Below are 15,726 nucleotides of genomic sequence, written 5' to 3' on the forward strand. Positions count from 1 at the left end.
TGCCCCAATCGGGCAGGAAAGAATTTTTGTGCTTGAGAACAATTTACATCTTCTCGCCAGCGGCGGTCTTAGCCTGACCGTACTTCTTCAAGCGGATAGCAGACACGGTGATGAAGCCAGTAGTCTCAGCAGGGGAGAAGTCACCGATCTCGTCCATGCTAGACTCGGTCATATCGTACAGCTTCTCAGTCTCGGAAGAGCGACCCAGAACGGAGACGCTGCCCTTGTAGGCACGGCAGCGAACCTGGCCGTTGACGGACTTCTGGGAAGCAGTAATGGAGGACTCGAGGAACTCGCGCTCGGGGGAGAAGTACAAACCGTTGTAGAGGAGCTGCAAACTCGTCAGCAATCGCAATCGCAACAAAATGGGATGAAATCAAGAGTCAACGGTGAAGGGTATATTAGTACTGACCTTGGAGTAGTTGAAGGTGACGAACTGGTCACGGAGAGCACGGACCTCACGGTCCATCACAAGACCCTCGAGGTCACTTCAATGGATTAGCAAATTGTATGAGTATTGGTATGCAGGGAGCTTACATGTGAGCAGTGCGCAGGCAGGTAAGACCAGGAGTCTCGTAACAACCACGGGACTTGATGCCGATGAAGCGGTTCTCAACCTGATTGGGTTGTTAGTAAGGGTAATGTTTGATATCCAAAATGGGTGGCTTACGATATCGATACGGCCAACTCCGTGGCGACGAGCAATAGCGTTGGCGGTCAGGAAGACATCAACGGAGTCAGTGACAGCCTTCTTCTGGCCGTTCTCGGTGAACTCCAGCTTGACAGGAACACCCTTCTCGAAGTGAAGGGTGAAGTCCTCAGGCTGGTCGGGAGCGGTCAAGGGGTCCTGGGTCAACTTCCACATGTCGGTAGGGGGAGTGGTGTCGGGGTCCTCCAGGATACCGGCCTCGTAAGAGCAATGGGCCAGGTTCTCATCCATGCTCCAGGGCTTGGACTTGGTGGAAGTGACGGGGATGCCCTTCTCGGCGGCATAGGCCAGAAGGTCGTTACGGCCAGCAAAGCGCTCGTAGAAGATAGGGTCACGCCACGGGGCGATAACCTTGATCTTAGGCTCGAGAGCGTAGAACGCAAGCTCGAAACGGACCTGGTCGTTACCCTTTCCAGTGCAGCCGTGGGAGACAGCAAAGCAGCCCTCGCGCTAATGATAACACCGGCATTAGACACAATGTTCATATATCTATATATACCATCGCATTCCATTCCTATCCCACGTACCTTGGCGACATCAATCTGGGCACGGGCGATCACAGGGCGCGCCAGGGAGGTACCTTTGGTCATAATCAGTATGAGGACCAATCATTGAGCGAGTACCGACGGGCGTAACATACCGAGCAGGTAGACGTTCTCGTAGACGGCATTGCAAGCAATGGCGGGGAAGCAAAGCTCCTCAATGAACTCACGGCGGAGATCAACGATCTCACACTTGAGGGCACCGATCTTCAAAGCCTTCTCGCGGGCAGCCTCGAAGTCCTCTGTGGAAGTCGTTTAGTTGTATGGTCGCAGCGTTCGGATCAACTTAGACTGTACCTTCCTGGCCAACATCGGCCACTTTGAGATAGTTAGCATTCCGTCTTTGGTTAGAGCCTTCAATTATAGAGCTGTACTTACTGAAACACACGACCTCATAGCCCTCCTCGATAAGGTATTTGACTGGGATTACCGATCAGTGACTGTCATTGAAGGATGCCAGGGGCAAAAACTCGTACGGATACAGCTGGTGTCGAGACCACCGGAGTAAGCCAGACAAACCTGTTTGGATAATGGGTCAGTTGGTGCCGCTAAAGCAATTGAAGAGTAGAGAGTGGGATGAAAGTGGCGGTCTAGGGGTGGGTATGCTACCCACAGCTATACTCGCCTCAATTGAGTGGACATACCTTTCCCTGTGCCATTTTGAATGATGTAGAGATTCGAATTGGGGAATCGTCAAACTGTGGGAGATAATGAATTGAAGAAGATCGGAGATTGAGTCATTCGAAAAAAGGCGGATTTTGGTGCGGGCCGGGGAAGTCACGCCTCTTGGCGCCGACACCGGCCGATAAGCCCCGCCACGATAAGAGATGACCGCACACAAACAACCTTGGAAGCCGCTATTGTTTCACCAGCGAATAGCTTCGACATGGGCATACTAAGTACTACAATCGCCATGAACTACCGCAGATAGTTACCAGTCTTGTTTATATCTCATGCCCAAAAGATGTTTTCCTTTCACCTGAGCTACATGTATCAAGCTACCCTTAAGCTGAGACTTGCTATTTTTACGGCCGATCCTGAATGATATCGACGTAATCACTTTTGCCCAGGTGTGGCCTGTTACAGCTCAACTAACTAGGTCGGGATGGGTGGACATATCTCATTAAATAGACAGAGTATTAAGGGTCTAACACGTTCCTATGTCATAGGCCGTTGACGGTTCCAAATTTTCGACGTTGTTTGTCTTGTTTGCACAAGAATGTATGGACGGTGGTAAAGTTTTTCGAGTTCCCTATCGAGCATCCTATTCCCCAAGGCGATTTACTGAAAGGTGCGAAAAATCAGCCCTCTCTGTTGTTTTGAAATTCTAGTCTCTGCGAGTGAACTCATCTATGGTGCATCTCTAGTGTTTGGAATGGTTATTATATGTACAAATATGGCCGTCGAGCCTGGAAGCCACGTTCGTGCTAGTAGGCCTATTCACCAGGGAAACTAATTGGTTTAACTATCCGCAATTTAGCTAGCGTCACAACAATCTTGATAGCATTAAATAATCCAAGTGACTAATAACTCTGGGTCATTTGGACGCCACCATAACGACAGACTTGAAATAACAAGACGGTTGCATTTGGACCGACCCGAATCGACAGTTATTAAAGCAAACCTGTGCTTAAAATATATTGAAGGTTAAAGTTGGATAGTTGAATCGAATCTATGAAAATCAGATAACCATGAACTATTAAACACGGAGCTGAACAGCAATAGCAGGGCATTCAGATAGCCAGGGCCCAGGATAGCTACCTATGGTAGTAGAAGTTTCTGTTTAACACGCCCAAAACTTTCCTCAACTGAGATACCCAGGTTCCCAGGTGCATAGCCGTTACTTATACACACATATCAAGTACGACAACAAGATTGGCGGTAAAATCAGCAGTTGAACAGAACATGATAGAATCAACCTTTAGCGGGTAGTAATTTTGGACAGAATTTGTGAGACGCATTTTTTCTATCACTAACCCTTCTACGTCGGCGTCAAGAAACCCCTTGAGAGTACTCGGCATGCCGTTCTCGGCTGGCAGCGGCTAAGGCCCACCCACACTCCCGGGCCGCAAAGCTTAACTACCTCACCAGACGTCATACCAGATGTAAAGGAGTAACACATTTGAATTATCCGCTCTTCCAATCAATATCGTCTATGCTTTTCACACAATAAATAAGCTCGCTCTCTCATTAGTGTACCATATTCTCTCGATTGATGACACGGAAATACCTAGGTATGGTATGAAAAGGCAGAAGCATTGCAAAGCGTGGAGTGTTGTGAAGGTGCAAAATTACGAAAGGGAACTTCGGAAGGTGAAGAGTATAGCTGTTAAACGTACATACTAGCTTTGATAGTAATGTGCCCTGACTATATATTCTAAGGTCCGATTGGGAATAATTCTTTCTCCTATGTACACATCGATGGCTTCGAGTTAAGTACCACCATTATTTATAATCTCTTTCAAAACTTCTTTATAGTTTCTGATATATTTCTCTAGCATATTAATATGTAGTTAAAGCGCATAGATTCCGGGAGGCTCTGCTGTAGGCACTGTGGTAAGCACCTTAGGAGATATACGAGACGTTAAAAGTGCATGTTAGTCTATATAGAAACATGACTGAGCCATGGGACATACCTGACTTAAGCTCCTGTGTATAGGTAGCTAACATAATGTCTGGTGTGATTCTTATCCCTATGGCTTTTGCAGTATCCTGCCTCCGAGCAGATTGTCAACTTTGAAATACGAGGAACTGTCATCTCCAAACAGGTCTTCATGCCATCCGAAGAAATTGCAATGGCGTTCGGTTAGAGTTTACTATAAAGATCAAGGCCGACAGTATTTCTTTGAAAAAAAAGAAAAGAGGAGAGAGTGGCAAGCCTATCTCTCTGGTGCCTACTTTTCCTAGGCAGCTGAAATATCTGAATGCCAGCAAGGATAAGGAATATTAGTGTCTGACCCAAACGGAAAGAGCTACAGATAGTAGACATGGAAGCAAACAAGGGAGGGTTCGAAGACAAGGGTCTTGGGATGAAAAACAAGACCTTGAGCTCGTCAGGAAGGTCATCAGAATGAATAAGAATCGCGTAGTAGCCACTGATACTCTATCTGAAAACTGGGCTGCTTGAATACACAGTACTAAAAAAGCTATCACTCAATTATCTTAGCAGGCTTGGTTTAATTGTACGGAGCACGGAGTACACGGAGTACTCCGCAGTACGATAAACCAAAAGCGGTGGATACGATAGAGAATTGTGGGGTCTTTTGGCCGCAAATGTCAGGTGTCGACGGCTCTTCCCTAAAACCCAATTCCTCCAGACCGTCTCGATCGGCTTTTCGCTTCAAAATACACCAGGTGCCGCTAAGGTTCCACCTCTCAATCGTCATTTGTTTCGTCGCATCCGAGCCACTTACGTCCTCTTATATCCAGTTCTCATACTTCGCCTTTCCACATCGGAATTTTGGCCCCGTTCCTGCCATTCTCCCTCCTTCCCTGTCTTGATTTCCCACGTTGCGTCATTTGCGCTTACATCCCATCTCACATCACAGCGATGTACTAGTTGGAGCTAGATTAATCATAAATCTGCAAACTTTTTTTGCCCACCCTCTCCCATTTTCCCCTCGCGCGGCCGTGGTCTGGTGATGACCTCAGTGGTGATGAATCGTGCATCGTCGACCTCTCTTTTCGCCGCCCGCTCCATGGTGCTAGGATTGGCTAAATGTATATTTCTCGCAATTTTCCATCTACCCCTTACATCAGCTGCGCCCTTATTTTCGACCTCCACCAGCTCTCATGACACCGAAACTCCGAAAGATCCTAGCGACCCGAGCCTATGGCTGTACCTGGGAATCTCGGCGGCCCTTGTCCTCAGTGGCGGGGCCTTCGCGGGACTCACAATTGCGTTGATGGGACAGGATGAAGTGTATCTCCAAGTGATCCACACATCTGGCGAGGAATCGGAGAAGAAATATGCGGGCAGTGTTCTGAACCTTCTGAAGCGTGGGAAACATTGGGTACTGGTGACCCTCCTACTCAGCAACGTGATCACCAACGAGACCTTACCTATCGTCCTTGATCGGACCCTCGGTGGCGGATGGCCGGCCGTCCTGGGAAGTACCGCATTGATTGTTATCTTCGGCGAGGTTGTCCCCCAATCAATCTGTGTTCGTTATGGTCTGCCAATCGGAGCCTGGATGGCACCGTGTGTTCTAGTTCTGATGTATGTCATGTCCCCGGTCGCTTGGCCAGTTGCAAAATTGCTGGACAAACTACTCGGCGAGGACCACGGGACCATCTACAAAAAAGCTGGATTGAAGACTCTCGTCACTCTTCACAGAACTTTGGGTGAAGCTGGGGAGCAACTCACTTCCGATGAAGTCACAATCATCAGTGCTGTACTGGATTTGAAAGAAAAATCAGTTGGAAGCATCATGACGCCAATGGAAGATGTCTTCACTATGTCTGCAGACACTGTGTTGGATGAACGCACCATGGATGTCATTCTCTCCCAAGGATACTCTCGAATCCCAATCCATGCACCCGACAACCAATTGAACTTTGTTGGAATGCTCCTTGTAAAGATGCTCATCACCTACGATCCTGAAGATTGCAAGCGTGTTCGCGATTTTGCTCTGGCTACACTGCCCGAGACCCGACCTGAAACCTCCTGTCTTGATATTGTCAACTTTTTCCAAGAAGGGAAATCTCACATGGTCCTGGTGTCGGAATATCCTAGTGAAGACCGAGGTGCCCTCGGAGTGGTCACTCTGGAAGATGTGATTGAAGAATTGATTGGAGAGTACGTTGCACATTCAATCCGACCCCATCCCAATTGATTGCATTTAACTGACTTTGGCTCCAGAGAAATCATTGATGAGTCTGACGTGTTCATTGACGTACACAAGGCCATCCGTCGCATGGCCCCTGCACCAAAATCTCGAGTACCCAAAGGGAAAATCGTGGAAGCACTTCCTATGGGGACTTCGGTTGTCGATGGAGAGCAGATTGATGAAGATGGCACCATAAACTCTTCTGATCCACATCTCTCCGATCTCGCTCGTCGTCGTAGCTCCGTCGAAGCGCCTCCTCTTCGGTTCCAGTTACGCAAGCATGCGGGTGACAACAGCAAAGACTCACAAGACCACTGGGTCACCCAGAGAGGGGCCACTGATGAAATTCGAGAACATTTGAAACATCTGGGTCCTTCTAACCTGGCGAGTCGACCACGCCAAACCCGTTACCAATCCGTGAAAATCAAACGCAGTGGTACTTCACCTTCCCGCTCGGCCCAGACGGACTTTGAATCCGGTCAAAGTACATCTGAGTCCCAGGCTCATGTTCCTTCCATTGGTTACCAAGGGGGCATTGGTGCAGGCCTTGTTAGCCCTGGAATGGAGGCGAAGGATGGCGCTTACGCGTTGAAAATCGGCTATGGGACCATTACCCCTCACGATACTATCACCAAAAGCACCAGTTCCCAGCAATTCAAAGACCTCGCCCAGGTCTCAATCCCCGATCCTGTTCACGAAGAATGGGAGGGCCAGCCTCGCTCCGATTCGACCCAAAAGGACAGCAGCCAGACTGACAGTATCAAGTCCGCCGAGTCACGCTCGGATTTTGTTTATCACCACCGTGGCCCGGCCAGAAGCGGTAGCATCACTGAGCAGATAGTGGATGTCAATGGGATCCGCAAGGTTGTGCTTCATACAACAGGAATGGGAATGAGCTCTTCCGAGGAGGAAGATCAAAACGCCTCCACTCATAAACAAGGGGACTCCGAGTCGGCAGACACTCATTCCAATGTTAAAAAGAGGCGTCGTCGCAAGAAGCGTGGGCAGAATCCCAAACATGACGGGAAAAATGGAGAAGATCAGCCTCTTCTCCAATAATGAGCCCCCTGGATTACATAGGTAAAGACCTTGACCGGCAAGCTTTTACTTCCTAGTCACTTAAATGTTCGGTATTACGTATAAATATATATTTTCTCTTTGCCATTCAAAGCATTGTTGATTTACATACAGTTAAGGATTCACATAGTATGTCTTACTAGGACACCGATCAGGACGTGCATTGCTTCTCTTTACTACTTAGCTACCAAGGTACAGTACATTTTATAATAACAAGCGAGGTTACCAACCTTACAAAATGGGATCAAGGGAACAAGATATGTGAAGAGCGGTTTTGAAAAGAAACTGTTCGTCATGCACATGCGTTATGCACATTTGCCTCTTCAATGTTTTCCCCATAACTTCCAAGGTTATTGAACTTGAAATAGGGAGTGGGATTCGTTGACCCGCATTAATTGTTTTCCCGAGCTGGTTGACGGCAGTTGCCCCAGGCACTAAGGCAACAGACCCTGGGACCTCGGGGGCTATGATATCAGTCAGCGAGAGCCTCCGCGCTTCCCTCTACTTATATCGTCGAGCCAACTATTGTTTGTGCGCCCTTAAAAGCCCCAAATCCTATCGCTGATTGCAAGTTTGACCGGGCATGCGAAAACATCCTTTATGATGACCAGGCTCCGCGGAGCTTCTATTGATTCCCCAAACGCCCAGCCCGGCAGCGGCGGCGAGCGACAGCACTATCGGGCCAAAATTCCCCCAAATGCGCCCGAAATTATTGTCCAGAACACCATAGAGGTCTCAGAATCATCACAAGTGTTGCCATGGTATCGAGATGAACGCAGGCGACGGTTCAACGTACTAGTGCGAAGGTATGTACTCGTACTGGGCCATGAAGCTCTAGGCAACTTCCAACAAGGAATGACTCTGATAAATTTATTGGGAATAGATACAAGAATCAGCTACTTCACGGCTGTGATGACCCAGGATGTCGAACTCCAACCTGTGCGAGTCGCCGTCGCCGCGTCAGCGAAGGCCCATATCGTCGATACACCGAGCTTAGCGCACGAACCCTTGCCTGTTACCTCGCCAGTTTGGACGATCCTGAGAGCGGACTTTGTTGCAATAACCCGAAAACTCCTTCCGAGTTGACAGTACACGACTATCATCGTATTTCCCTACAACGATCCCGTGCTTTTCAAGCCCAGGAAGCTGCCGTCGCTTCAGCCACCGAGGAGCAGACCAGTTTCCTTCGCCACCAGGACCCCGACAATGATGATAAATTCAGGAAACAGAGGGATGACTACAGATCAATCGAGTCTTCCAATGGGATTGATGATGCGCGCCTGTCATCCTCTCCAAACGACTACCCAAGCGGCTATACCTTTCAGGACTTCGACCATGCTGCTGAGCAGCCATTAAAGGACCCGAAATCATTCACACAAAGTTTGTTTGACACAATATCGCTCCGAATGGTTGAATGGCTTCCACTTCGTCGAACTACGGAATCCTTTCAACCCAAGCCTAAACAGACCATGTTGCAGCCTGGGGCTGAACTGGCGCATCCTAGCAATGAACATGAATCACAACATAAAGATGTTGAAAAGGCAAAGGCAAACAAGGATAAGCCTATTCCACCACTGCTATCGAGTCCGCAGTCACGCACCACTTCGTCACGAGCATCGGGAATCCAGGCCTCGGCCGTCGAGCTCAAGTTTCAAAATCAGCATGTAAAACGACTTTCACTAAGTGAGATGGACCATTGGCGACAACCCCCGCGCTCTAGTTTGGAAGAGAAAAAAAGACCCGAATATACGAATAGGAAAGTGTCCCTTAATTCGCACATCGCTTCAAATGACTTTGCTAGCATGCCTTCCCCACCGGCTTTGAAACATCGACCACAAAAGCACCGGGGAAGAATCGGCGAGATGGAACATCCCAGAGTGAAGGAACGTTCTAAGAACCAGCGTCGTGTCTCCTGGGATAGTGAACAGGTCCTCAACCAGGTCTCCCAGGGAGAAAGTCCTAGAAACCCCGGCATTCGGCCGTCAGACATTGACAACGCATCTCCAAGAAGCCGGAAAGTCAAGCATGATTCACGTCACCGTTTGCTAGATCCCGCCCCATTGGCGCAGACGGTCACACACTTTACCCAGGCAATTATCGATGGCCTGAGTCAAATCATGGTTGAGTCTCCGGAGGAAGAAGAGGCCTGGAAAGAGGAGATCGACCGTATTCAGTCGATGGGGAGTTTTGATCATCCTGAGTGGCGATTTGCCACATCTCGCCAGCGCCGAGTATTTCCATTTGTCTCACAAAGTGTATTTTTTGTGTTTAGCAGCACAAGGAACATTCTGTCTTCCTTTGGAGCAGATAAAACAACGCTTCCCGCGTCGCCTCAAATGGTGATTGACAATCGCCTCGATGTGCCAAACCTTCGGGGTTCATTGCAACGCCTTTTTACCATCTGTCCCTGGGATATCGCATTGCATAGCCTATGGAGCACCTTGGACAAACTTTATGTGCCACCAGAAGACCTTTCCCCTTCTACTCGACCTTCCCGTCGCTCTTCGCGCAGTTCGACCATGAATAGCGGAGCTGCGCCGCCACCAGTGGTTCGACGAGCCTCCGAGTGCATAAGCGATGAACACCTTTCTGACGTGGATGCTGCCTATATTGCAACTGTTGCCATCTTTGTGTTAGTCAGCTCGATTCCAGACATTGATGTGAGAACCTGGCGTCAAATCCTTCAGATGCGCTCTTCGGGTAGCGTGGCTTCAGCCGCTGCCATGCAGAAATTTCCTGCGGGCGAGGCTCAGCTGGCTCTCGAGGCGACCGATAGACTTGAACATGACCTTGGGCTCCGCCTGGTCAACCGCCTTGTTCGTGCTCTTACTGCCCGTATTGCGTACCATGAGATATCTAAAGCACGCCAGGTCTATACACTTGACCTTCCGAAGCAGAGAGGTGTCAGTGTTCTCGATCGTGTTGTGGATCATCTCAGCGAGCATCATACCTTTCAACAATCCGCGGCCGACGGTCCATCCTATCAGCCCACCGGCCCTGCACATGTCATGCTAGAATGGCTAAGAACTCTGTTCTTGCGTGAATGGGATGGCAATCCTGAACTGGCTCGCAGCAGTGCCACTGGAGGCGCAATACAAATATTGGCCTTGATGTACAGAGAACGAGATAGGCTGGGGCTTTTCCCCGAAGACTTCCATACACGCATTCTTGCTGAGCGGCTGGACCCTCTTGAGATGCCTGTGGGCTGGCTGGGTAGCCTCCCAAACAACCGTACGATGCATCTCATGTCATATTCCTTCCTATTCCCACCGTCGTTCCTTGTCATATATTTCCGGGCTCTAAACTACTCTGCCATGTCAAAATACTACGAGGCTGCCATGACCACAACCCGACACGTCACGCAGACTGCCTTTGGCAACGCTATTACCGTCACCGATGACTCTTCACTCTTGCAACGCATGAAGATCTCTATGTCGACCTACTTCGTTCTTAACGTGCGGCGAGACAATGTCTTGACAGATTCCTTAAATCAATTGTGGCGACGAGAGAAGCGAGAGTTGATGAGACCATTGAAAGTCCAGATGGGTATGGATGAAGGTGAAGAAGGTCTGGACCATGGCGGTGTTCAACAGGAGTTCTTTTGTGTCTTGATGGCAGAGGCTCTTGATCCATCTTACGGCATGTTTAACATGGATACTCGACACCGCACTTCCTGGTTCCACCCCTCTCCACTCGAACCTCTGTACAAGTACGAGCTCATTGGCCTTTTGATGTCCATCGCCGTGTATAACGGCTTGACTCTTCCTGTCAACTTTCCTGTTGCTTTCTACCGCAAGATTTTGGGAATGAAGGTGAAGCATTTGGATCATATTCGAGATGGATGGCCAGAGCTCACTCGAGGCTTTGAGACGCTTCTGTCATGGACAGATGGTGACGTCGGAGATATTTTCATGCGCACGTATGAGTTCAGTTTTGAGTCCTTCGCCGGCGTTGAAACCATCGATATGCACAAAGTCGACCGTGATGCTGCCTGGCCAATTCCAATCAAAGCTACGGGTGCCAAGACTACGTCAGATTCCCCTATATCGGCTGGTGTGAGTCAATGCTCCGACTCCAGAAACGCTACTCCTTCAAAAACTAGCGAGGCAACCGTTCCGACCCCCTCCGATGAAGCGCCCTTGGTAACGAACCAGAATCGGGAGCAGTTTGTCAAGGACTACATCTTCTGGTTGACTGACAAGTCAATTCGGCCTCAGTTTGACGCATTCTTACGCGGGTTCCACACCTGCCTTGATCGATCCGCCCTCTCGATCTTCACACCTGAGTCTTTGAAGACAGTAGTGGAGGGTCTCCAGACGATCGATGTGAAGGAGTTGGAGAAACATGCGCGGTATGAAGGAGGCTTTGGGCCAGAACACCGCGTCATCCGAGACTTCTGGAGCGTGGTCCAGCAATACTCGGGAGAAAAGAAGGCACAGCTCCTGGAGTTTGTTACTGCAAGCGACCGAGTTCCTGTGAATGGCATCTCGAGTATTATGTTTGTGATTCAGAAAAACGGTGTAGGAGACATGGTAAGTTGCATTCTCCCACGTTATTGATTATGATGCTGATTGGTCTCCTAGCGTCTTCCGACTAGTCTCACCTGTTTCGGTCGTTTGTTACTCCCAGAGTATTCATCAAAAAAAGCTTTGGTAGAGAAGTTGGACAAGGCACTTGCAAATGCAAGGGGATTCGGTGTTGCGTGAAATGATTTTCAAGGAACGGATCTGTACATACCCATTTTCATTATCAAAAGGCCGCGCTGTACAATTTTGGCGGTTATCTCCTTTCCAAATTCCCCTTCCAATTTCCCAGGCTTGTTTTGGATGGCAAAAGGTACAGACTCATTCCAGTAATGTATCTGTTAAAAGAATAAACCTGAGCGAATCAGACCGAGTAAGTGGCACTCGGCTCCAGTCCGGTAGTATTATTCGGCATTCGGCATCACGGCGCAACCACCAGATTCTCCCAAGGGCGGAGTTCTGGCGCCCGATACTATTTCCTCCAACTTCTTACCAAGTTTCCTTTACTTCTCATAGTATCATTATACTCTACCTCTGTGCCATCTACATCATGTAAGGAAGTCCTTTAATTCCAATATTGCTTTTTGCCCCCGCTGCCCCACATTACGCCTGATAAGAGTCACCGAGGGTTCACGATTAAATCAATCAAAGAAAGCTGTTAACTCGAATTCAAAGCTCGAGAAGTGACTTACGAGTCTAATTACATCATGACACCTACAATCCACTGCGTTCGCCACGCCCAGGTATGTGCATACCCAGCTGCTCACCGACATGCAGCCTCTACCACTGGAGCCTTACAAAACGAGAGACGGAGACCCTTACGTTCTTAAGCATCGACTTATTCTAACGTTTATTTCTTTTTAGGGCGTCCACAACCTCTGCACAGCAAACCATGTCATTCCAGACCCTCTTCTTACAGATCTCGGCCATCAGCAATGTGCCACACTGCGCGACACTTTCCCTCGCCACGACAAAATCGACCTGGTGGCTGCCTCACCTCTGCGCCGCACCATCTACACTGCCCTTGAAAGTTTTGAACCAGTTTTCCAAGCTCACCCAGATTGGAACATAATTGCCTTACCAGACTTACAAGAGACGTCAGATGTGGCCTGCGACACCGGAAGCGACCCCAAGGCATTGCAACAGGAGTTTGCGGACAAGAATGTGGATCTAGACTTGGTCCACGAGGGCTGGAACAACAAGGTAGGTTTTGCGTTTCCTCACAGCTATTCCTATGGAAACATTGATTAACCAGCTTGTTCTCTAGACTGGTCGTTACGCCCCTACCAATTCGGCTCTCCGGGCGCGCGCCCGCGCCGCTCGCCGCTGGTTGAAGGCTCGTCCTGAGAAGGAGATCGTTGTCGTCACGCACGGTGGATTCCTACACTACTTCACCGAGGACTGGGAGGATCACAGCCAGTACCAGGGCACCGGATGGTCGAACACTGAATACCGATCCTACACCTTTTCAGACGAGAGCCATAGTGATGATTTGGAGGGTCATGCGCTTGATGGTGATAACGCCACGCTGGTAGAGACTAGTGATTCACGACAACGCCGTGGCAAGGGTGGTCCCACTCTGGACCGGGAAGAGCAGAAGGTGCTTTACAAGCTTGGTACCCAGAGCTGGAATGATCAGCTTAGCACGGAGGAGCGGGAGTCGGCGAAGGTGCCCGAGGGTGAAGAGGTCAATGGTGTCCGGATATGATTGCTTTAAGACATTGTTCTTGTCTGAGACCTTCACAAAGATCAATAAGATAGATTCGATAAGTCCATTGATTGGGACGTGAATAGATCAAAGGAATCTGAAAAAGTTCGTCTAGACATGCAGGTAGCCGATCAGGCTGTGCTTCGTTCTGAGATCATAATGCTGTTGGTTTCAGCACTCGTTGAATGCGTGTTTGCTTTTGTATATCGTGTCTATCCCACCAAGTAACATATAAGCCGAGTATCGAGTCAGTCATGTATACTTTGTAACGAGGATATGCATGTACTATGCATAGAGAGATGTGCCGGGGGTGTACTTAGTTGTGTATTGAGAAATGAAGCTTTAAAGGAAATGGTAAACGATAGTGGTACTTGACTCGAAGCCATGCATATTCCCTACCTTGTTCTAATGTTTCTAAGGGTTCACCTGTACCAATTCTGGTCGAGGGATTTGGCAAAGGCCACACTGAGTGCTCATTCATTGTTTCCATTATGTAGTTTCGTCAAGTCTTGAATTCATTTCATTGTCTCTACTGGACAATAGATATTGACATGAATTTGAGACAGGCACAGACCACGTAGGCAAGGATTCGACAAAGGAGCCTCGACAAAAAGCCGTTGTCAAAGTGGGGAGGAATTCTATATAATGTGCCCTGATCCCTATCTCGAGGGACACCAATTCATCAGCTTACAACGACATTGTCATATAAGATTCATTCGGCTTAGTTCCTCACCCTTGCACTTTCAAATGTCCTATCTTGAAGAGGCTAACATTTACTGATAGGTCTTCCGGTCCTCACGACTTCCTTCCATATGCAAGCACCGAGCTCATGCAAGCATATGATTTCTGTGAACAATTACTCTATATAATGCCTCTAGCTGAGTGCCTTCCTGAGATATCTCATTACACTGGCTAACATCGAGCACAGACTCCATCAATCATCACTCAAACATAATCACTGACTTCGGAAGTCGATTATTATCATATTTGATATTTAGGCTGGGTTTTCTCCCCTTCATATAAGATTGCAGGATTGCCAAGCTAACATGCTGTCTAGATATTTTTATCGATGTCTGATCACTGTATTCATTTTGATATCTCCAAGGGGAAGTACCCTCCTAGCCAACGCAGCTAACATTTCACAGTTGACATAACAGATCAGGTAAAGTCCAAGAGTCCGACGGTGATTTCATTTGTTGAGTTATGTCTATATTTATAACCGTTTAAACATACAATGGCTTTTACTAACGCATATCTATCAGGATCCTGCACTCTTTGTTATTCACACAGCCACAAATTAAAAGACCCAGGTAAGTTGCTCTCCCCCTTGTGGCTAACTTGTATTATAGGACTCCATAATCTTGGAAGTTTCATGGAAATCCTTAGGACTTCCAGTATGGGTGATCATACCGGTGAACTACTAGTAAGTACATCCTACAAAAGTCGCCACTAACCGCTATACAGATTACAGACTCCTTGCACAAAGACATGAACCTTGAAATCATGATCATGCACCTTTTGGAACTGGACTTTCATTTAATGGCTAAGTTTTTTCTATCCCCATTCCCCTTGAATTAATCGGATGCATTGTATTGGCATGTTTCAGATATCAGTCTGCCCCCTTGGCTGAAAGAGTCACAAGCCGGGATGTTCATTTTAGTAAGTCAATCACTTCCGAAGCTTTGCTAAAGTCTGAATAGAGCTGAAACAAATAATTCGCGTCGATACCGTCGAAGTTTACGCGAACAAACCCTAAGGTCAACGGTAGGTCAATTATCCTTGCTAATTCTTCCTTGCCTCAGGCTGTTGGATGAAACTTGACCAAAAAAAAGTCCACTTCAAAACATGTGGCTAAATTGCTTTTCTAATATCTCAAAAATCACTTTCATGAATTATGAAGACTAATTTGTGACAGGCTCAACCCTTTGAAAAAACGCCAATGTTAATCATTCATCAAGTGAGTCTCCCCTTCTGTTATTCCGCTAACATTATATCTGAGACGTCGAACGATTCACATAGAGCATCCAAAATAGATCCATTGGTGAGTCTGCCCCATATTGTTGGAATGCTAATCGCTTCTAGTTTTACCCGTTGATGCCTAGACTTGGGGCCATGTAGGAAACAAAGCGGGGGGATGGTGGCTGTGGGAACGTAGATACGAGGTAAGTTTACAAGGTTGAATTGATGATCTTCTATTCTAGAATGGGCTGACAAGAATTTTGGTCCAGGAACCCTTCTTACTCGTATTCAAGCACCCCGCATATCGAGGCCCTAATCTGGAAATAAATCAATAGGCAGCGATAATTCGTGCAGAAACTATGATATGCATACTTCCAGC

General features: G+C 48.0%; 4 protein-coding genes across 4 annotated transcripts; 3 read left to right on the top strand and 1 right to left on the bottom strand.

Annotated features, from left to right (window-relative positions):
• Positions 1 to 43: 43 nt before the first annotated feature.
• Positions 44 to 1,910, bottom strand: N7520_006373 (argininosuccinate synthase; the record flags this gene model as incomplete). Its single annotated transcript, XM_057140307.1, has 10 exons — positions 44 to 331; positions 413 to 488; positions 538 to 617; positions 671 to 1,159; positions 1,237 to 1,289; positions 1,350 to 1,493; positions 1,549 to 1,569; positions 1,630 to 1,671; positions 1,728 to 1,770; positions 1,896 to 1,910. 10 exons carry the CDS (start codon positions 1,908 to 1,910, stop codon positions 44 to 46), a joined length of 1,251 nt encoding a protein of 416 aa, XP_056994313.1.
• A 2,982-nt stretch (positions 1,911 to 4,892) lies between these two features.
• On the top strand, positions 4,893 to 7,139 carry N7520_006374 (putative DUF21 and CBS domain protein (Mam3); the record flags this gene model as incomplete). Its single annotated transcript, XM_057140308.1, has 2 exons — positions 4,893 to 6,049; positions 6,113 to 7,139. The coding sequence occupies 2 exons, from the start codon at positions 4,893 to 4,895 to the stop codon at positions 7,137 to 7,139; spliced, it is 2,184 nt and encodes a 727-aa protein (XP_056994314.1).
• Positions 7,140 to 7,760: 621 nt separating this feature from the next.
• Positions 7,761 to 11,863, top strand: N7520_006375 (HECT domain protein; the record flags this gene model as incomplete). Its single annotated transcript, XM_057140309.1, has 3 exons — positions 7,761 to 7,963; positions 8,041 to 11,689; positions 11,741 to 11,863. The coding sequence occupies 3 exons, from the start codon at positions 7,761 to 7,763 to the stop codon at positions 11,861 to 11,863; spliced, it is 3,975 nt and encodes a 1,324-aa protein (XP_056994315.1).
• Positions 11,864 to 12,387: 524 nt separating this feature from the next.
• On the top strand, positions 12,388 to 13,388 carry N7520_006376 (uncharacterized protein; the record flags this gene model as incomplete). Its single annotated transcript, XM_057140310.1, has 3 exons — positions 12,388 to 12,423; positions 12,545 to 12,883; positions 12,948 to 13,388. The coding sequence occupies 3 exons, from the start codon at positions 12,388 to 12,390 to the stop codon at positions 13,386 to 13,388; spliced, it is 816 nt and encodes a 271-aa protein (XP_056994316.1).
• Positions 13,389 to 15,726: the final 2,338 nt, after the last annotated feature.

The sequence above is a fragment of the Penicillium odoratum genome (assembly GCF_028828045.1).
Source record: "Penicillium odoratum strain IBT 22623 chromosome Unknown utg000005l_segment0_segment0, whole genome shotgun sequence".
NCBI classification, from domain to species: Eukaryota; Fungi; Ascomycota; class Eurotiomycetes; order Eurotiales; family Aspergillaceae; genus Penicillium; species Penicillium odoratum.